We start from the raw sequence: 21,155 nt of genomic DNA, 5'->3' as shown, positions 1-21,155 counted from the left end.
TCTGTGCCACCCAGCAGCCTGTCCTGACGTGGGATCCCATTGCCTGCTGCTGCAGGAGCAGGGGGAGTTTACACAACGCGCTCAGGGTGAAATATTTATCAGGCTGTTTAAAGGAAAACCAGGCAGGAGGAGGGGAGAAAGGGCACAAACAGGGGCAGGAAGTAGCACAGCCCTGGCTGCCACTAGGGAGCCCCTGAGCCCCATCCTGGCTGCCAGGAGCCCCTGGGAGCTCCAAGCACCCTCCCTGGGGTGCCCAGTGCCCCTCAGTGCTGCAGAGGGATCAGGGCAGGCAGGGCAGGGCTGCTGCTGCTGGCAGTGAGTCCCCAGCCAGCAAGGACATGGGGACCTCGAACTTTGGGCCAGAAACCTGTGCCAGCAGGTGCCTTGAGGCAGCAGCAAGAGCTGGGTGAACAGGGAAAGCTGGGAACTCAGTGGATGGAGTGGCTTCACACTGGCCCCACGCTGCAGGAAAATGCTGCCCCAAAACCAGGGTGAAGGTGGGGAGGGAACCAGGTGTCACAGACATCTTTTATGAGAAATCCTTTCCTTAGGATTTTTCCTCCTGAGAAGCTGAGAGGCCTCAGGAACAAAATGTAACCAATGGTTATCTGCTGCTGTGGAATGCAACAGGGGGATCTGGGATTGGTCTCATGTGGTTGTTTCTAATTAATGGCCAATCACAGCCCAGCTGGCTTGGACAGAGAGCCGAGCCACAAACCTTTGTTATCATTCTTTCTTATTCTATTCTTAGCCAGCCTTCTGATGAAATCCTTTCTCCTATTCTTTTAGTATAGTTTTAATGAAATATATATCAACAAATAATAAATCAGCCTTCTGAAACATGGAGTCAGATCCTCATCTCTTCCCTCATCCTCAGACCCCTATGAACACAGTCACAGCCAGGCAGGAGAGGAGCCAAGTGGGGACAGGAGCTGCTGAAAGGAAAGCAAACCCCATCCAGACCCATCACCCCCATCCTCCTGCAGCTCAGCCTCTTTGGAGGAGCAGGGAGGGCAGGATCAGGCCCAGATCCCACCCTGTGTGGGACCCAGCACCAAAGCACCTTTGGCAGCCCCAGGTGTGGACATACCTGGTCATGGATTTCAAGTTCAAAGTGGAGAACAGAGCACAGAACAACCCCAAACATCTCGGTTTTACAGCTGAGGTTCCCCACCACCCCTCCCAGCCCCAGGCACCTGAACACAGCCAAAGGGCAGAGTCAGTAGAAACCTTTATTAAACACAAAGCTCAGAGGAACACAAGCTTGTTAAATGGCAGTAAAAGTGAAAGTGCGTCTCCAGCTCGGCCCAGGGGGACCCCAGGATCCCCCTCCCCTCCTCTCCCAGCCCCAGTGGCCTGGGCTTGGGGAGCCAGAGCCAAAGGGCTGCACAGGGAGGGGAAGGAAAGCCTGGAGACAGCGTTGGGTGCTCACCTGCAGAGACGCTCCCCCTGGCCACCTCTGTGTCCCCTGAGGGGACAAGCACACGGTCCCAGGGCCACCAGCCCCCCCAGCCCCGTCCCCACTGCCACCTGCCACAGCCGTGGCCTTGCCAGCCCCCTTCTGGACACAAGCAAAGCCAGGATGTGCTGGTGAGACCCTGGTCACACCCTCCATGTCCCACCAGCACCGTCCTCCTGCTCCCTCCTGCCCCCTCCATGTCCTGGGAGAGCTCCACATGCCATAAATAATAAATAAATACCCCACGCTCAGCCAGGCTGTGGGCAGCCCCCAGGCAGGGGGACAGCCCTAAGCCAGCACCCCCACACCTCCACCACCCCCTCCCAGCACAACAAAAACTCTCAGCACCCCCACTCTGCTGTACAGCCCCCCAAACCCCCATGGAAATGAAACGCTGTCCCCAGGGGACAATAATAAATTAATCAAAACATTAATCTATACACAGGACTGCTTAAAGCTCTGGAATGGGCTCCTGGGGGACAGTGGCTCTGCCCTGGGCAGTGCCCCTGATCAGGGCCCTATGGGGGGGGTCCCCCAAGTTGGGAACCCCACCCTGGCATCCTCCTGGTGGGGCTGGAGCTGGGGATGCCACCGGGCTGGAGGGATAACGAGAAAATATTGCAAAAAGGGATGGGGGAGAACAGGGAGCACTGGAGCCAGAGGGGCTGCCCTGCCCTGCCCTGCCAGGGCTGCCCCTCCCCTGGCACTGCCCCAAACACCCAGGTGGGCTCAGCCTCAGAAGTCCAAGGGGGTGAAGTCCCCAAAGTTGCAGTCGAAGAGCTCGCTGATGCCCTCGCCCTCCTCCAGCCCAAAGTGATAGTCCTGTGCCTGGGGTGGCGACAGGTTGATGAACTCATCGGGCAGGAAACCCGCCAGGTCCTCCCTGCTCTGCTCCAGCAGCATGTCCATGGAGGCCAGGGGAGACAGGCTCACCTCCTCTTCCTCCTCCTCCTCCTCCTCTGGGCCCTTGCTGGGCAGCGCGCTCGGCCCTGGCAGCAGTGCTTCTGTGGGCATGGCAACAGCTGTAAATCCCATAATACTCTCCAAAGAAACCCCCCAAAAAGCTTTTTTGGCTAGGGAGATCCTGCCTTCCCACCTCCCTGCCTTGTTGGGGTGCCTTAGCAGCATGCCAGCTCCTTGCTTGGGCCACTTCCGAGGGGCTGAGAGCCACCGTGACATCCCACCAGCTCCTCCCTCGTGTCCCCAGCTCCTCCCTCCTGTCCCCAGCCTCTTTGTGTCCCCAGCTCCCTTGTGTTCCCAAGTCTCTCGTGTCCCCCAGCCCCCTCTTGTCCAGAGCCTCCTTGTGTCCCCAGCTCTCTCATGTCCCCAGCCCCCTTCCTCATGTCCCCAGCTCGTGTTCCCTGCTCCCTCGTGTCCCCAGCCCCACCTTGCTCTCCAGGCAGCAGAGGCATGTTCACATCCTGGGCAGGATGCAGGAGCAGGGGGGCTCTGGGCTGTGAATGGCTGGGAGGAGAGTCCTCAGCAGGGGCTTTGAAGGGGCTCTTGACAGGGCTGCAGACCCCCGAGCTGTCCTCGGGGCACAGGAACACATCAATGGGGCCCTGAGTGCTTCTCACAGAGACCTGGAACGCCTGGGGAGGGGACAGGAGTGACATAAGGTGGCACAGGGACACGCGGAGTGTTGGGGAAGATGAAACAGGAAAGCTTTATCAATATGATTGCCTGGCAAAAGATTTTGAGAATATAGAAACTATAAGCAAGATTGAAATGAAAGCAGCTTTGAGATCCCTCAGTTACTAACAACTGGAAAACAATGGTGTGGCTGGCTGAAGGTGATCCCCTTTTGATGGAACAACACCCTCTGCTTGCAGACAGGCCCAAGGCTCAGAGCAGACCCCACTGGGTTGGCAGAAGGGGCCCAAAGAGGAGTTCTTAGGGTTTAAAATGTAACACAGTATGGTAATGTAATGATTCTTACAGGCTGTACGTAAATGCTATAGGATTTGTATCTTGTACTAGATTGGTTAGTGAGAATGAGAATATTCAACACAGAAGAAGATTTATGGTATTGTAACAGGAACCTTGCTCTCTTACCCTTTTTACTCTCTTACCTTTTTTACTCCCTTACCCTTTTACTCTCTTACCGTCTCATCCTCTCTCCCCCTCTCTTCTCTCAGTCCTGCTCTGGGCTGTGTCTGGCAGCTCCCAGCAGGGCTCTGCCCCCAGGCCCTTTGCAATAACCCCCAAGTTCCAGCCCTGGCTGCAGAGATCTCTCGTGTCCGTCTGTCCTGACCATCACCCCCCGACACTCTGACAGCAGAGAACACTGGGCAGCTCAGGGAGGGCACAGGAGGAGCAGAGCGTGACCCCAACTCACCTCTGCAGGGTCTGACACCTGCAGCTGGGTCTCTGGGGGGGCTTTGATCACCATCACCATTTGCTCCGCGGGGTCCACGATGCTGCGGAGGTCCTGGCAGGTGACATAGGCTGCGGTGGGGCGGGTCAAGGAAGGGACACGGGGATGTGGGCTGAGAACCGCCCTGCCTGTGCCTCCAGGGCTCAACCACAGCCACCACCCAGCCAGCCCCGCCCCTCAACCAAAGGATATTGCTGGTTGGCGGGGTCCTCGGTGAGCAGGCGCAGCTGCACCGTGCACATCTGGATGAGGTCATCCAGCTGCCGCTCGGCCGCCTGCAGCTCCCGCAGCTCCTTCTCCAGCAGCCGGTGCCGGCCTGGCGCTCCCACGGTGGCCTGGCTGCCCCTGGGGAGCACCGTGTCCATCAGCAGCCAGCCCCCACAGCTTCCTGTGCCCCAGCCCACAGCCAGGGAAGCAGCCCTGCAGGGATTTTAGCAGCAGAGCCCTCCCCAAGGCTGGATGCAGCCCACCCCACCCAATGCCCTGGATGACTTGGGGGTCCCAGGGGGACTCACAGGAGCCCTGTGCCACTGAGCACAGCCCTCCCCTGCAGCAGAAGCTCTGGTGACCCCACCCTGAAATTCTCCACCCAAGTAAGACCCTCCTCCACCCAGACAGCTCCCCCACCCCAGGCACACCCCATGAGGCCAGGGACATACAGCCACTGGATGTGGTTCTTGGATTTCTTGGTGATGAGCTGTATGCCCTCCAGGACGTTGGTGATGTCGTAGATGCGCCTCTTCTGCACCTTCAGCACCTCGGCTGCCCAGTTGAGGTCCACCACACCATCTGGGGACTGGCTCAGCAGCTCCAGGAAGCGCTTGGTGGTGAGGTTCAGGGAGGTTTCATACCGGGACTTCTCTCCAGGAGACTTTGCCCCTGCCAGACGTGGAGGACAAGTGTCATTCAGCCACAAGGGAAAGCCAGAGCTGAAAGGTCACAAAACTCCTGCCACCTGCTTGCAGGTGGCTTATGGACCAGTGACCAGGACTGGCACCCCAAACCCAATCTGTTTTGTCAGGGCAATGGGGTGAGCTGCCCAAATGCCCTGCAGGAAGGATGTTGCAGCACCTGGCACAGGCTGTGACACCTGTGCTCTGTTGTGACCGCAGCTGTGACTGAGACACCGAGGGGGGAGATAGCAGCAGGTCCTCCTGGGACACTGCACTGACACCATGCTGGCACCTTCAGCTCCATCCCACAGGGAGGGACAGAGCCAGTGTGACACCCAGCAGAAGGGCAGGACAACCGTGCCACCAGCACAGGGCACAGCAGCGAGTGTGGAGAGTGGACAGCCCCAGGGACATCCACACCGACACAAAGGGCCTGGAAGAACCTGCCAGGGATGAGCCTGGGAGAGCAGAGTGGGGCTGCTGGAGCTCTGCTCTGAGCTGGGCTGGCAAGGGGGCCAGGGGGAGTGGAGCTGATACCTTTAGCAGGGTTCCTGGCCTTGCCCCGGCTCACTGGCAAACTCTCCGCTATGTACTGGTGATCCGTCTCCAAGTTCAGCTTCCTCTTCACCTGCAAGGGACGGGGTCAGCACGGGGACAGCCCCCCCAGGCTCCCGAAGGGCGTCTGTGAGGAACCCCCCCAGCACCGTGGGGTACAGACACCCCAGATCCCAGCAGGAAGGGGGGGACAGGAGCTGTCACGCACCCCGGCGGGGATAGGGGGCTGTCCCTACCGGGGGGGCCCTGCCACGCTGCGGGGAGCGCCCCAAAGCCGGCCTGGGCCGTGGGTGGGGAGGAAAGCACGGCCCGGCGCCCGGGCCTGCGGCTTCCGGAGCGGCGACGGGGCAGGGCCGGCCCGGCAGGTGCTGCGTGGCACGGCCCGGCCGTACAGCCTGGCACAGCCGGGAGCACCGGGCACGGGCTGACACCGAGCGGGGCACGGCATATGGCACGGGGCACAGCACGGAGATGTACGGCCCGGCCCGGCCCGGCCCGGCCCGGAGCCCTGTCCGGGATACAGCACGGCTCGCTGTACAGCCCGGCTCGGTACGGCACGGCTCGCTACAAAGCACGGCCCGGTATCCAGCCGGGCCCATTGTACAGCCCGGCTCGGGTATACGGCCCCATGTACCCCGTCGGGTATACGGCCCGGTCGGTACACGGCCGGTTCGAGGCTCAATACTGCACAGCCCGGAACACAGCCCGGGCCCGCCGGTCCCCGGAGCCCCCGCCCGGCCCCGGCCCCCGCCCCCTCCCCATCCCGCTCGCGGGGGTTACCGGCGGGCGGCCCAGCGCGGGCCGTCTGGGCGCGGCGCCGGGGCGGGCGGGCTGCGGCGTGGCGAAGAGCAGGAGGTCGGTATCGGGGTGGCCGCCGCCCGCGGGCTCCTCGGCGGCGGCGGAGACGATCAGGAGGTGCGGGGAGGCGCTGCCCAGCAGCGCCGCCAGCCCCGCCGCGCCGCCCGCCGCCGCCATGGCTCACATGGCAGCCGGTGCCGCCGGTGCGGCGGGCGGCGCAGCGGGCAGGGCGCGGACAGGGGCGCGGCCCATGGCGGGCGCGGGGCCGCTGCGCTCCGGCTCCGGTTCCGGCTCCGCTGCGCCCGCCGCCGGATTGTTCGGCGCGCCGGCCCCGCGCGCCTTTGCGCGCCAAATCCTTTTTGCCGCGAAAAGCGGCGCGAGCCGCCCCGCCGCCCGCCCATTGGCTGCGTCCGCCGCGGCGGGGAGGCGAGGGCGCGCTGCCATTGGCTGGAGCGAGCGGGGGGGCGGGCGGTGCCGCGCGGCCATTGGCGGGCGGGGGCCGCGCTGACAGGCGACCAATCAGCGGCGCCGCGCCGGGGCGGCAGCCAATGGGAGCGCGGCTCGGGGACGCGGCGGGGGCGGCGCGTGGGTGCGGCGCGCGCTGTGTGTGTGTCCCCTCCCCTGTCCCTGTTTGTGTCTCCCGGGTTCCCCCCGGGGGTGTCCCCTCCTGTGTCCCTCTTTGCGTCGCCCATTGAGGTGTTCCCAAGTCCCTGTTTGTGTCCCCCGTGTCCCCTATAGGGGTGTCCCCTCCCCTGTCCCTCTTTGTGTCCCTCCGGGGGTGTGCCCTCCCGTGTCCCTCTTTGTGTCCCCCATATGTGTGTCCCCTCCTGTGTCCCTGTTTGTGTCCCCCCCGAGGGTGTCCCCTCCCGTGTCCCTCTTTGTGTCCCCCCCGGAGATGTCCCCTCCCGTGTCCCTCTTTGTGCCTCCCACGGGGGTGTCCCCTCCTGTATGCCGCCGCGGATTCCTCGCTCCGCCCCGGCCCCAGCTCCCGGTTTTCCCCCGTGGGGAGTTCCAGGCTCAGGCGGAGCCGGTCCCGGCCCGGGCTCAGCCCCGCCGGGCTGATGGGCTCCGGCGGCGGCCGCTCCCCGCCCTGGCTGCCCGGGAGGACGGGCCACGCACCCACGAGCAAAGTTCAGCTCGCTCCGTGCCCTGCACGCTGTGAGCCACGCTCCTCCCATGCACGGGTGTCACTGCTGGTGAGGAGGGTGGCTTTGGGCTCTGCAGGGTGTCCCAGGCTGTCCCCGTGTGTTCCCCTTGCCCGGGGGTGACAGCCAGCCCAGCCTGCCCTGCTTTGGGGACATCACTGGTGCTCAGCCGTGCTGGGGCGGGAGCTCTCCTGTCTTGCAGGGCCAGGCGCCTGTAGGATTTTAGTCTAAAAGTGCTGGAGCGATGCAGGGCTCAGCTCAGGGTTGCCCTTGTTCAAAGCAGCCCCGAGACCATGGGTGAGGCTGTCGGGCAAGTCTGGAGGTTTCAGGCTCACGCTGCTCCAGGGGAGCACCGGGATGCTGCAATCTGCTCCATCCGTTCGGCCGCTGATTCACGGCATTCTGTGTTTCCAAACATCAAACAGCTGCGGATCTCGGCAGCTCCTTCAGGACTGCCTGATAACCCCTCAGAGGGCAGAGGAAAAGCTCTGCCGGCAGCACAACCTGCACTTGACCGTGCCAGGCGCTATCTCCGGCCGTGGCACCGTGTGGCAGGGGAGAGGCAGGGACACAGGGACGGCAGCCGGAGCAGGGAGTGGCCCCATATGCTGAGAGAGATGAGAGTCCACCCACGAGACACGGGACAGGCGGCTCCCAGCGCCACTATCTCCTGCCTGCAGGACACTGATAACCTCCTGCTGCATGAGGAAGCAAAATTAAAAAGGAAAAAAGTACATCCTGCTAATAATAGTTTTTAAAAAGCATTTCAAGATTAGGCCTTTTGCAGGGGAAGCTCATGAGGAAAGTGTGCAGTGGGCTCCGAACAAGGCACCCAACCCAGGGTTTCACCCCTCTGTGCCCCCCAGGAGCTGTCCCACGTGTCCCCATGGTGGAGCACAGTGGCCCCCAGCCCGCTGTGCTGCCAGGCAGGGCTGGGAGCCAGCGCTGGCTCCTGCCCCAGCCCTGCTGCCAAGCCTGACCTGCCTGGGATGCAGGAGAAGGAAGGGCTGGGCAGGAGAAAGAAGGGCTGTGCAGGAGAAGGGCTGGACAGGAGAAAGAAAGGCTGTTTTTCCCAGCAGTGCCAAGCCTGACCTGCCTGGGATGCAGGAGAAGGAAGGGCTGTGCAGGAGAAGGGCTGTGCAGGAGAAAGAAGGGTTGTTTTTCCCAGCAGTGCGTGGGATGCAGGAGGCATTTGCAGGGATGAGTTAACTCCTCTGCTGCAGAGCAGATCCTGACATGCAGTGCCCCTGTGCTGGCCTAACAGGTTTCTGGCTTTAAAGGATTTTATGCTGGATATTTTGGCAGCGGTTGCAATTCCCATGGGGATGGCCAGCACTGAGCAGGGCTGTGATTTCCCTGGATCTCTCCATCCTTAAATACAGCAGGAACGTGGTGCATGTCCGTGACCAATCAAATCAACTCGCTGTGCCTCATTTCTTCATCAGCAGAGAGCAAATAGAAACGCTGCCTTGCTTAAAGGAAATTAATACAGTTAATTAACACTTGGCCCTTCTAATATTCCAGGCCCCACTCTCCAGAGCCCTTCCACTGCAATATCATCATTACTAGGAAGCATAAGCAACAGTTAGACCAGATGTTTGCACACAGTTAATGCTTCTTCCATCTGGGGAAGGGGGAAGAGGCAAGCCCAGCAGCCGGGCGGGAGCGCATGGCTGGCGGTGCTCTCCCCATCCCTGGGGAGCCCCAGCCCGGCGTTTCCTGGGATGAGGCAGGGTTTGGGACACAGCTGCCGCACCAGCTGCTCCCTCTCGGCTCACAAAGGCCGCCTTCACCCCCCCTAATTCATGCAGGAGCTGTTCGGGGGGAGCAGGCTCTGCCCCCTCTGCAGGAGCCTCTCCGAGGCTTTCAGCGCGAAAAGGGCTGGCAGTGGAGACAAATGAAAGGCAAACGCTGGTGGGAGAAGGGCGGGCAGGGCCTTTCCTTGCATGTGGATGAGGGGAAGCAGATGAATTCTGTCTCCTGCACAACTGCAGCCCCGCTAAGGAGTGCAGACGTGCTCCCAAGATTAGCAGTGCGGCAGGTGCTGCTCCCAGATAAAGCCCTGTCTGCACAGCCCTGCTCGGCCTGGAGAGCATCAGGAGGCTGCTCAGACACTCAGTGCCCCAGCAGAATTCAGCCCGTGGGAGTTTGGGTGGGTTTGGCACTGTGGGATGGACTCGGAGCAAGGGGTGTGTGCTGGGGAAAGGCTGCAGCTGGAGCACAGCTGGTACCTGTGCTGGAAAATCACCTGGCAGCAGGGGCAGGGGGAGGAGAGCTGGCAGGATGGCAACAGCCCTGGGCTCAGTCACTGTCCCTGCCCTGGCAGTCTGTCCTGCCTCCAGCAGCTCCCATTGGGTGTCCCAGGAGCACAGTTACTGTCCCTGCCGTCACACTCCTGCCTCCAGCAGCTCCCACAATGGAGTGTTCTTGCGTTTCTGTGGTTGAGATGACCCCAAGGTATCAGAAAGTCTCTTTTTTCCCAGCCCCATGACTGAAGAAGAAGCTGAGATTCGTCGGTTCTGCTTTTCAAAGTTGTTTATCTTTTCTTATCTATCACATTCTTTCTCTGACCTGCTGAGATCTGTCCAGCAGGTCAGGTTGTGGCACAGTCCCTGCCCTTGGGGTGGTGTTGGCTTTTTATACTAAGAACTACCTGTGCTTTATTTACAATAATTTTCCAATACCTTTCACCTATGTTAGACAGTTTGTCTCTACTCTAAACCAATCCAGAAGTGCCACCATCACAGCAGAAGATGGAGGACAAGAAGAAGAACAGGACATGCCCAGATTCCTCCATCTTGCCTCTTGAACCCCCATTCTAAAACCCCAAAATTCTACTTTTTCACCCTGTGACAAATTCACAGTCATTCTATTCAAACTCTTGTGGCTTGTAAATCCTCACACAAAGTTGGGAATTGTTTCCATGGGTTAAAATCAAAGGCATGGGTGTCTTTGACTCGTGCCAAGGTCTCTGAGCCCCTGCCAGGGTCTCGAGTCCTGCAGGGCAGCCAGAGGAATGTGCTGGGTTCTGACAGAGTGTGCTGAGCTGGCACATGGAAGGACAGTAGGACTTCCCTGGGGTCTCCAGCCAATGCCCCTGTTCCCAGGTCACTGGTTTGCTCACAAGAGGGTGAATTGGCAGTGTGGCACAATCTGCCTGTGGTGGCACCAGGCAGCTGGGGAAAGCCCAGAGCCCCCCAGTTGTGCTGCCCTGACCCTGCAGTCCCTCAGCTCTGCCCCCTGAGCCATCACTGTTGCTCTGTGCAAACCAAAGCAATTTTCTGGAAGCATAAACAATGTCTAAAGCTGGCTTGTGGCAGAAGGGAGCAGCCCTGGCTTAGGTGTCTCCTCTCAGATTCCAGTCCCAAAAGCCAGGCAGTGCCTGTTCCCTTGCATCTTTACAGAAGATAACACAGTTCTTTCCACAGGACACCAGGTCAGCTCCTCTTCTGGATGCTGGGCACACCAGACTCAGCAGTGCCATCTCCTCCTCTCCTGTGGTGGCATCTGCTTTTAAAGCTCACATCAGGCAGGGTCTCTCAGGGAAGCCATGGGCACAGAGCCTGTTCCCCTCCTGCTCTGCTCCACACCCAGCCAGAGCAGCCTTGTCTCATCCTCTGAGCCAAAACACCACAAACACTGAGAGCCACTCCATTCCACAAGGCTCTTGCATTTCCTTCACTCAAACCCCATGGAAGAACAGAGAGGCTGAAGTGTTTCTGGGAGCCTGGGGCTTTTATCCAGGAGTGATTTGGGAATATGCCAGGCTCTGGCTTCTACCTCTCCTGAGTGTCTGCAGCCAGTCCAGGTTCACTTCCCACCACATGGTCACTGGCACTGAGAACCCAGAAGCGCTGGAACACTTTTGCTTTTGTCAGAATAAAACCTACAGGTCACCCAGAGCTTCACCTGGAGCAGAACAAGGGCTCAGGCAGAGTGTGACACTCTGTGAGGAGGAAAAAAACCACTTGAAAGTAGCACTGGCATCAGTTTGGAGGTGTTGATTTGGCTTCTCATGGCCCAGGCTGGACACTCCAGCATTCCAACAGCTACAAAGCTGCAGGTTTGGTCTTACAGACACTCAGCAACTGCTTCATCCCCACCACCACAGCACTGAGTGACCTCTACAGCACATTCCCTCTGAACTTTTAGCTTGGAAAAGGCAGAAAAATCATCCATAGATCTACTTATTTTCTCTGTTTTTCATATTAAAAAACCAAAAAGGGGTGTCAGCCATCCCAGTTTGTTTCTGCAGCTGGTACCCTTACCCCTGCAGGAATTAAATCTGATGCTGGGGTCAAAGCAGCACTGCCTGTTGTTTCCAAGCTGGTAACACCAGAGCCCAAACCATGCCAAAACTGCACCTTGTGCATGGCTTCTCTACATCCAGGACTACAGACATGCAATAATCAAGCATTGCTTCACAGATTTTAGCTTAAAAATGAGGACAGTAAAAAAAAGACAAAAAATTAGGATTTTTATTTGTAGACAAAGCACAGTATTGTAATATTCAAAGAGTGATTCTACAGAAATAATGGCCACAAGAAGGTGATTCATAGTGGATAGAGCCACATCAATAACCCCCTGCCCTCTCTTTTTATTGTTTTAAACCCAAAACCCAAGATATTTCTACAAGCATTCTGATCAGTGTCACATAAGTTACCTGAGTTTATGTTCTTTATTTTATTCTATGCTGTCAGAAAATCAAGGCCTGGATTACACAGTAATTATGAATACAAAATATATCTCAAAAGCAGAGGTAATAATACCTGTATTATAGAGCTTTTAGTTTGTTTTTTCTCCCTCCTCACCAGCAGAGACATGAAAATTCTTCTAAGTAAAGAAAAAAGTTACCTCCTCCACCAATCTGGTAGGAACACACAGGTTGAAAACTCAAGATTAACACCCCAAAAATATTAACAGTGGCAGACAGACATGATGCCTTATTTTCCCTCCTCCCTTATCTGTTGGGTTTCAAAAACAGCATCAGAAAACACATCCAGCTTCAGGCTGCCATGAGCCAGGGAGACAAACACAGCCTGACAAACAGGGAGCAGCACCCAGCTTGGGGTTGTAACCAAAGGTCACCTTTGTGCTGATGCAGGGAAAATGAACTGGAGCTCCCCAGCAGCTCCTCCTGGTGAGGGATCTGCACAGGGTTCTGGTGGCTCCATGGCAGCTCCCAGCCAGCTGCAGAGCTCACTCTGCACAGAGGGCTCCTTCCAGCAGCCAGGGATCATCTCTGCCCTTCCACACACACCCAGCTGGGTGTAAAGCAGAGCCTGAGCTACTCCAGCAGGGCAGCAAAGTCTCACAGCACCAATATCAAAGCTGCTCTACACCCTCCCCACCCTGGCACAGGGTGCCCAGAGCAGCTGTGGCTGCTCCATCCCTGGCAGTGCCCAAGGCCAGGCTGGATGGGGTTTGGAGCAACCTGGGGTAGAGGAAGGTGTCCCTGCCCATGGCAGGGGTGGGATGGTTTTTAAGGTCCCATCCAACCTGAACCATCCCACAATTCTCTGAGAAATGCCCTGAGCAGGGCCAGTTCTCTGGGTATTGCACAGACACAGGGATGGTGGCCAGGACAAATGCACTGTCCCACTACAGACACAGGGTCACAGCTCCCAGCAGCCTCCTCAAACCCTCCTCTGCAGCACTGAATGGCCAGACACAGGTTCAAACACCCTCTCCTTCACTGCCAGCATCAAACACAGCCCAGAAAAGCTTCCCTAACCCAAATGTCAGGCAGCTGTCTCATTTTCACCTTTGTTAAATAATGCAATTGTCCCGGAAAGGGTTCTCCAGCCCAGCACACAAGCTGTCCTCCAAAGGCAAGGGAAGCACAGTGGGTATGCCAGGGCAGCAGGCAGCAGCAGTAAATAACCTTGAGCCTGCTTTGTTCCTTCATAAAATAAATGATTAATAGCCCAGGATAGTCAATCTGCTTGATAAGCTCAGGATTGCTGAAAACTTTTGATCAGTTCGATTCATTAACCTTTAAAACTGCCTCTAAGAGAGGCTTAAAATCTGAGGGAGAAGCATCATTTTAAACACTTCAGTTTTATGCAGGGTTCCTTGCTTTTGACAAACTGAGCAAAGATAGAGACACTCTGCTCCTCTTTAGAGACACTCAGCATCAGTCAGGTGTCAAGGGAAAAATAACAAGGGGGAAAATAAAGTTGTTGTAGACAAACAACCCCATGCTCATCTTAAAATTCAAAACCAGTCAGGGCTGGGGGAAGAAAATGACCCTTCTTTGTGATCCCTAAGCACTTGGCCATATGCAGGTGGCTTCCCAACTGTCTCTTTATTTCTTTTGCTTTTAATGCTAATAAAAAAGGAACCCAAACAGGGCACTCCATTCCCCAAACAATGCCCTGGGGGAGGGCAGGGAGTGTCACTTACATATCCCAAAAGTCCGACTCAGACAAATTACTTCTAGTTCACTTCCCCACGACACTCCTGCATTGTTCCAACACCTTGGCAGCAGAAGGGGCTCATCCCCAGCTATCTGCTCCCAGGAACAGCCAGGGGGGCTGATGTCATTAAGGAGCTGTCCCAGTTACTTCCCTGGGGAAAGCAGGGACTTGCAGCTTAACGTCCTGGCCCAGCCCAGCAGGAAAACCAACGGGCAGCAGAGCCCCAGGGGCTGGGATCCCGGCAGGAGCTGGGATCCAGGGATGGCAGCTGCCCCCTGCAGCTCAGCCAGGGCTTCCTTAGAGATACCCAAGAGAAAAAGGGAGTTTTGAACCAAGGAGAAGTCATGGTCACTGCTGCCAGGCTGACTGAGACATTGGTTTTTGGCTGGGATTTATTTTCTGCAGAGGACACAGAACAGTGTGAAAAGGTCAGGAGCTGGGATGGCAGCTCCACTGCAGGCTCAGCCATGGCTTTCTGAGAAAGGAAGAGATTTCTAATAGAAAAAAGGAGTTTTGGATCAAGGAGAAGTCATGGTCACTGCTGCCAGGCTGACTGAGACATTGGTTTTTGGCTGGGATTTGTTTTCTGCAGAGGACACAGAGCAGTGTGAAAAGGTCAGAGCTGGGATCCAGGGATGGCAACTCCACTGCACATGGCTGCAGGCTCAGCCATGGCTTCCTTAGAAAGGAAGAGATTGCCAAGAGAAGAAGGGCATTTTGAACCAAGGAGAAGTCATGGTCCCTGCTGCCAGGCTGACTGCAAACATTGGTTTTTGGCTGGGATTTATTTTCTGGAGAGGACACAGAGCAGTGTGAAAAGGTCAGAGCTGGGATGGCAGCTCCACTGCAGGCTCAGCCATGGCTTCCTTAGAAAGGAGAGATTGCCAAGAGAAAAAGGGAGTTTTGAACCAAGAAGTCATGGTCATTGCTGCCAGGCTGACTGAGACATTGGTTTTTGGGTGGGATTTATTTTCTAGAGAGGACACAGAGCAGTCAGGAACTGGCCTTCCAGGGATGGCAGCTGCCCCCTGCAGCTCCACTGCACATGGCTGCAGGCTCAGCCATGGCTTCCTCAGAAAAGGAGAGATTGCCAAGAGAAAAAGGGAGTTTTGAACCAAGGAGAAGTCATGGTACTGCTGCCAGGCTGACTGAGACATTGGTTTCTGGCTGGGATTTACTTTCTAGAGGACACAGAGCAGTGTGAAAAGGTCAGAGCTGGGATCCAGGGATGGCAGCTGCCTCCTGCAGCTCCACTGCACATGGCTGCAGGCTCAGCCATGGCTTTCTTACAAAGACAGAGATTCCCAAGAGAAAAAGGGAGTTTTGAACCAAGGAGAAGTCATGGTCACTGATTGCATGATTCCATACACTGGTTTTTGGCTGGGATTTATTTTCCTGAGGACAGAGAGCAGTGAAAAGGTCAGGAAAGGCCACTGGTCCTTCCACCAGCAGCCACAGTGGTCCAATGCCCAGCAGAGGAAGGTTATTCCACCTCTAAGGGAACCACAAGCTACAAATTTAGCAGATCAAAACCTTCTCAGAGACACCCAGCCCACAGCTTTTTTTGCTGCAATAATTATACATGGTCAAGGATTTGTGAGTTTAATAGTTTTAGGGAGCAATTCCCAAGGCACAGCTGTCAGCTCTCTGAAATCCCATCAAAGCTTGCAGGAATTCAGCAATTTTAGCAGAATATCAATGCTCTTAGTTGGAACAATACTGAGGTTTCTGACAGAAAAACTGAGATGCTTCAAACAGCCAAGAGTGGTGGAAAGATGTTTATAAAGTAATCAGACCTCACCTGTATCTCCAGCAGTTTTTCTGTAGTGAATCTTTATGTTTCTCTATACAGAGAAAAATATTTAACCAAAAGAAAGAAACAAAATTCCTAATTTTACAGCTTTCATGGGGTCTGATGGATTTCAATTCAATTATTCAGTCCAGACTGTAACAGCAGTTAATTAGAAGTTAGCAATGAAATTAGAAGTTGAAGGGATCATAGAGAGTTATTATGACAAAGAAGTATCTTGGTTTTTGGGCACCATGTACATCATGGACAAATAAAAGGGGAAAAATAAAGAAAAGCAAAAAAAAAAAAGGGGGGAAAAATAAAGAAAAGCAAAAAAAAAAAAGGGAAAAATAAAGAAAAGCAAAAAAAAAAAGGGGAAAAATAAAGAAAAGCAGCACTCTGAATATGTGCAACAGTAATAAAGGAGTTTAGGAGGATAAGGAAAAATGACTTAAGAAGAAATTGAGAATTTTTTTTTTAATTAGAAGCTCCCTGAAGTTAAATGTACCATTTCAGCTGTATATAGAGAAAAATATTTAGCTAAAAGAAACAAACCAAATTCCTAATTTTACAGCTTTCATGGGGTCTGATGGATTCCAACTCAATTATTCAGTCCAGACTGTAACAGCAGTTAATTAGAAGTTAGCAATGAAATTAGAAGTTGAAGGGATCACAGAAAGTTATTATGACAAAGAAGTATCTTGGTTTTTGGGCACCATGTACATCATGGATTTGCATGGACAAAGAAAAGTGGGAAAATAAAAGAGTAAAGAGGACTCTGAATATATGCAGCAGTAATAAAGGAGGTTAGGAGGACAAGGAAAAATGACTTAAGAAGAAATTGAGAATTTTTTTAAAATCAGAAGCTCCCTGAAGTGAAATGTACCATTTCAGCTGTAGCATTGAATAGGAGAAATTGCCAGAGCCTGGAGGGTAAAGGGTTCCAAGGATGATGAAGAGAGCATCAGCAGGATTATGAAATGCCACGGGCAGGTCAGGGAAAAGCAGGTGGAGACAGGGAAAGTGAACCAAACAGTCCCAGCTGAGCCAAAAGGGAGCAGGGAATTGAATGATTCTCTTGGAAATATCACCACATCAAACCAGGAATTGTTTCAATGCACATCATTGAGTGAACTGTGTAGTGTTATATGGCAGGTGAGTGCCTTGCACTGTGAGGAGTTTGAATTTATTAATTGATTAATTAAATCAGTTTTTGTGCTTTCTCAGCTATCTAGTCAATCTTCTGCCATAACCCAGGGTGTGCTGCCCTGTCCTGGGGCTCAGCAGAGTGTTTCTGAGAGGAAGATAATGAATAAATTAATCAATTAAATTAATCCATGAACCCTGCACAAACTACAGGTACAAAATCAGATTCAAATCTGGTTACAGCCAACACTTTCCACTGCTGTGGAGAGCACACTCTGGACCTCAGAGAAACCCTTCTCATGCTCCACCAAAATAAAATAAATAAAAGTGCTTGGGAAATGTTGCTCCCTGTGACACACAAAATCCCCAGCATGAGATCTGAGGCCTGGTCATAGAGGAGCCCAAGTTGTGTAACTGTTTTTGGTATTTAGTTCAAGCAGCTTTTAAAAGCTTTACAAATGAGTTTAAAATAATTACAGGGTATTCATTAGTGCACTTTACAGAGGCACAGATTCAGCCCAAGTGCAGGGAAGAAACCAAGCAAAAATAGTCTTTCCAAGCCTGATTTACCAGGCTGGTCCAAGACAATCCTAACAGTTCTAGTCTCACACATTTTATTGTCTCCCTCAGGGAAAATTGCAGAGGAACTCTCTCAAGGAGCACCTAACTGTCCTTATAATAGTTTAAGCAGGATTCTCAGCCATCCACAGCAATGAAGAAATGATGGCCCTGCTCCCAGAGCTCAGCAGGTCCCCCACTCCCTTCACCCTCAATCACACTACAGTGAGCACAACAGCACAGAAAAAACCACTTGTGAACATTCAGATGAGCCCTAGAACATGGTTTCATACTCTCCACTGAGTGTCAGGCTGTCATTTTATAAATATATTTAGCTTTTAAAGAACAAACCCCAATGCCACACTTGTAGGGAAAATAAAAAACAGACTGCAACAAGTTTCTGTGGAGGCTGAGCTTGCTCTAAAAGGAGCCAAAAACCTTATCAGAACATTCTGCCCTGCAGACAAGAGCCAACTCTGCTTGATAGATGGCAATTTTAAAAAATCACAGGTCAAAAGCAACAGAATAACCTTTTCCCCCAGCTGCTGGGAGGTCCCATCCCATTCCAAGGTGGTTTAGACTGAAGCACCTACTTGCTGTCTGTCCTTTTGTTGTAGATGAGGAAGTCAGACACGTCGTGCCACACCTCACTGTCCTCGTACAGGTAGGTCATGGAGGACTGCAGGGAGGGCTGCAGAGTGTGCCTGTGGTATTCAAAGAGCCACAGGACTGTCCCCCAGACCAGGGCAGCCAGCAGAGGGAAGGGATCCTGCCTGGGCTGGGGGATGTAGCCCTTCTCCACAGCCAGCCGGGACAGCCCGAACAGGATGCGGGACAGCAGGTACATGATGATCTGCAGAGGAGAAATGTGGGGATCCACAAAATCAGAGGGTTTGGGGAAAGCTGCAAAAGGCCTCAGAGACAGCAGAACTGTGATTAGAGCTAAGCAGCAGCCATGAGATTGGTCAGCAGAAAAATTATTTAAAAAGTAGAAAAGCAAGGACAAATAGAACAATGGTCTGTGTATTAACACTTGTCTAGAATAACTCCCTAAGCTACAGAAAAGTTTATCTAGTGAGATATTAGGGAGTTTGAAGCTTAATAATGGAGCTCTGTGCACTGTGCTTTAAGGCTCACAAGCAGGTATTGTATTTGAAATAAGCAAGCATTGTTTTAACCAAAGGTACCTGTGCTTATAGTGGTTGGACAGAACTGCTGTCAATGGGCTTTTGCTTTGTGTGATTGGTCAAAAAACTTATAAAGTGAGTTGTAACACTAAGTTCTGTGTCTGCTGCCTGGGATGTGAGCTGGTGGCATCTTCCCATTGTCATAACCATGTAATGAGAGTGATGCTGAAAAATAAAACAGCTCAAGGCACGTTCCAGCAGTCCTGTCCTGTCTGTGATTTGTACAGAGACCCCTGGCTGGTGACAGAGAAACCCAGGGAGCAGGGTGAGAACTGAGCACAGCCACCTCCAGGGCTTCACAAGTGACAATCCAGCCAGGAGGGACAGGAACAACTCCCCCACTTCAAAGCAAACAGGCTGTCATTGCTCCTATCAGCACTCTGCCAAAACTCTGTGTCTCCTGCAAGGCCTGCTGCTCTGACTTGGCAATCACAGGCTGCATTGCATGCAGCACTGCTGGGCACTTGCACAACTTCTGTCTCTGCCCAGCTCATTCCACCTCAGACAGTGCTGATAGAACAGTCCTGCCAAGCAGATGGGAGCTCAGGAGGCTGGACACAGCCTAACACCAGGCCTGGCTTAAATCAAGCACTTGGGATTAATCTGCAGCTGTTTCACTCCCTGGTTTGTGACTGTGTGTTAACAACCAGCTTTAAATCAAACACCCCCTGAGCAGCTCTCATCAGTTTAACCAGTTTAGTGGTGAGTTTAACCAGTTTAGTGGTGAGTTTAGCTGTCAGATTAATCAGTTTAGCTGTCAGTTTAACCAGTTTAGCTGTCATTTTAGTTGTCACTTTAGCTGTCAGATTAGTTGCCAGTTTAGTTGTCAGTTTACCCAGTTTAGTGGTCAGTTTGGCCAGTTTATCTGTCAGATTAACCAGTTTAGTGGTCAGTTTACCCAGTTTAGTTGTCAGTTTACCCAGTTTAGCTGTCAGATTAACCAGTTTAGTGGTCACTTTAACCAGTTTAGTTCAGTCCAGCTCTAACTGATCAAGTTCTACACTCACAACACTTCAGGTGAGGAGTTTAACCCTGTGATGGCCAGACAGGAACACACAGGTAGTGAGCACAGCTCAGGTGACAGGGGGGATAAGCCCACAGCTCTGGATTTGACTGCCTTCCTACAAACCCAGTGCAGCTCTGGAGGCAAACCTGGGTTTCCAGCACTGCAACTGGAGACACACAGCCACAGCTGGGACTTGAGTGCAGAGCAGTCAAAACTGCAATTTGTGCAGAGAAAAAGAAAAAAGAGCTCCTGTTTCTGGTCAGAACCACCAGAAATAGGTGCCCCCAACCAGTTCCTGGCACACCTGTTGTTTTTCCTGGCCAGAGAAACTTTCAGCAAGTGCCTTTACCTGGCTGTTGATGGGATTGTTGTCACCAAACACCAGCCAGCCCCCAATGCAGGCTGCAAGGAAGGAATGGAATGGGATTTTTTTCCCCTGCAGCCGGGACTGGGCTGCCAGGAGCCCTTTGTAGGTGAACACAAAATAAGCCAGGTTCCGGGAGTGAGCGTACGTGGCCTGGGCAATGGACTTCAGCTTCTCCCTGAAACTGAGGGAAAGAGACAATCACAAGAGAGAAAAGGCAAGATCCTGCACCCACAGCTAGGCACTGCACTCCCCACCTACACTGATGGTTTGGGCACCCCAGGAATGTCTTAGGAAGGAGCTCTGGCTTCCCTCATCAGAGCACAGCCCTGCCCACACTGTGGACTGTGTTTCATTTTCTCACTACTCAAACAGCCCTTTTAAAACTTTTTTATTGCTAAATACAAACCTCTGGCACTCAGAGAAAGGCATAACGTGCACTGCTATAGCCTGGATTCCCTTATTTCAACACAGGACAGAACATTGCTATTGGCATCTGTTAATTCTCCCTCTGTCCTCATCAACCACTGCATGAGTGATTCAATCCCTCAATTATATATATTTGTGTGTGCTTCACTATCAGGACAAGGCTCAACCACGGTTCACACATTTTTCTGCTTTTTAAACCCCCTCCAAACATCGAAAACGAACAGCTGTGATGAAAACATTCTAAGCAGCAACACAAAACCACAGAATTAGCGTTTGTACCTTCCACTCTTGAACAGGAAAGTCATCACCAGGGCGTGTGGGGCACGGATTTTGGCTCCATAACTGCAAAGGTGGACAAATATTTCTCAGGGTTCGTTTTACACTACGAAATTCTTGTACTTCTAGTCTACTAACAGACAAAAAAGGGTATTTAGCCAAGTATCTATTACTTTTAAGCCAGCCCAGCAGCAGCAGCACAGCAAAGCGGGGGGAGCCGAGCAGAAGGAGAAGAGCACACGCACCTCAGCGAGCCAGGCCCCAAGGGGACTCTAAACCCAGCCCAGGCTACCCCAACTGCGGCTGAGGGGAGCGGAACCGCCTCCCCCTCACAGCACCCCGGGAGGGATGGAGACCCCGCGGCCCGGGCCCGGCACTCACACGGCGCCGTTTCGGAAGCCCTTGATGACGGCGAGAGCGGCGTGGTAGCGGCGCTGCTGCAGGAGCGCGTTGGCGGCGCGGAGCAGAGCGCGAAGCGAATCCCCGCCGCCCGCCATGGCCCCGCCGGCCACAGCGCCCCGCCGCACGCCGCTTCCGGGGGCGCCGCCCCGCCCGCCGCTCCCATAGGCCGGCACTGCTGTCAATCATGGCTCTCGGCCAATAAGCGGCACCACCTCACTCTCTCATTGGTGCGGATAGTCTGTCCTGCAGCCAATGGGCGCCAAGCGAGGCGTCCCGCCCACCCGCTCCGTGAGGGCGGCGGGCGCCGCTGTGAGCCCGGCCCGGCACGGCACAGCCCGGTCATGGGCCGGGG

General features: G+C 54.1%; 2 protein-coding genes across 2 annotated transcripts; both read right to left on the bottom strand.

The window, feature by feature from the left end:
- Positions 1–1,813: 1,813 nt before the first annotated feature.
- Positions 1,814–6,259, bottom strand: E2F1 (E2F transcription factor 1). The gene is made up of 7 exons (XM_036395622.2): positions 6,065–6,259; positions 5,267–5,357; positions 4,496–4,715; positions 4,029–4,181; positions 3,798–3,912; positions 2,847–3,051; positions 1,814–2,463 (listed from the first exon to the last, which is right to left on the bottom strand). Exons 1-7 carry the CDS (start codon positions 6,257–6,259, stop codon positions 2,195–2,197), a joined length of 1,248 nt encoding a protein of 415 aa, XP_036251515.1. The 3' UTR covers positions 1,814–2,194.
- A 5,424-nt stretch (positions 6,260–11,683) lies between these two features.
- Positions 11,684–20,907, bottom strand: PXMP4 (peroxisomal membrane protein 4). Its single transcript, XM_036395623.2, has 4 exons — positions 20,783–20,907; positions 20,405–20,467; positions 19,682–19,880; positions 11,684–17,992 (listed from the first exon to the last, which is right to left on the bottom strand). Exons 1-4 carry the CDS (start codon positions 20,896–20,898, stop codon positions 17,729–17,731), a joined length of 642 nt encoding a protein of 213 aa, XP_036251516.1. The 5' UTR covers positions 20,899–20,907; the 3' UTR covers positions 11,684–17,728.
- Positions 20,908–21,155: the final 248 nt, after the last annotated feature.

The sequence above is a fragment of the Molothrus ater genome, chromosome 17, assembly GCF_012460135.2.
Source record: "Molothrus ater isolate BHLD 08-10-18 breed brown headed cowbird chromosome 17, BPBGC_Mater_1.1, whole genome shotgun sequence".
Taxonomy (NCBI): Eukaryota; Metazoa; Chordata; class Aves; order Passeriformes; family Icteridae; genus Molothrus; species Molothrus ater.
The sequence above is the reverse complement of the archived record's forward strand: the minus strand, read 5'-3'. Positions and strand labels throughout refer to the sequence as shown.

Coding starts and splice junctions, on each gene's coding strand:
- E2F1 (XM_036395622.2), bottom strand. CDS start 6,259: ATGGCGGCGGCGGGCGGCGCGGCGGGGCTGGCGGCGCTGCTGGGCAGC. Junction 5,358..6,064: donor CCGCGCTGGGCCGCCCGCCG/GTAACCCCCGCG, acceptor CGTCCCTTGCAG/GTGAAGAGGAAGCTGAACTT. Junction 3,913..4,028: donor GAGGACCCCGCCAACCAGCA/ATATCCTTTGGT, acceptor GACCCGCCCCAC/CGCAGCCTATGTCACCTGCC.
- PXMP4 (XM_036395623.2), bottom strand. CDS start 20,898: ATGGCGGGCGGCGGGGATTCGCTTCGCGCTCTGCTCCGCGCCGCCAAC. Junction 20,468..20,782: donor GGCTTCCGAAACGGCGCCGT/GTGAGTGCCGGG, acceptor CCACCTTTGCAG/TTATGGAGCCAAAATCCGTG. Junction 19,881..20,404: donor TTCCTGTTCAAGAGTGGAAG/GTACAAACGCTA, acceptor TCTTTCCCTCAG/TTTCAGGGAGAAGCTGAAGT.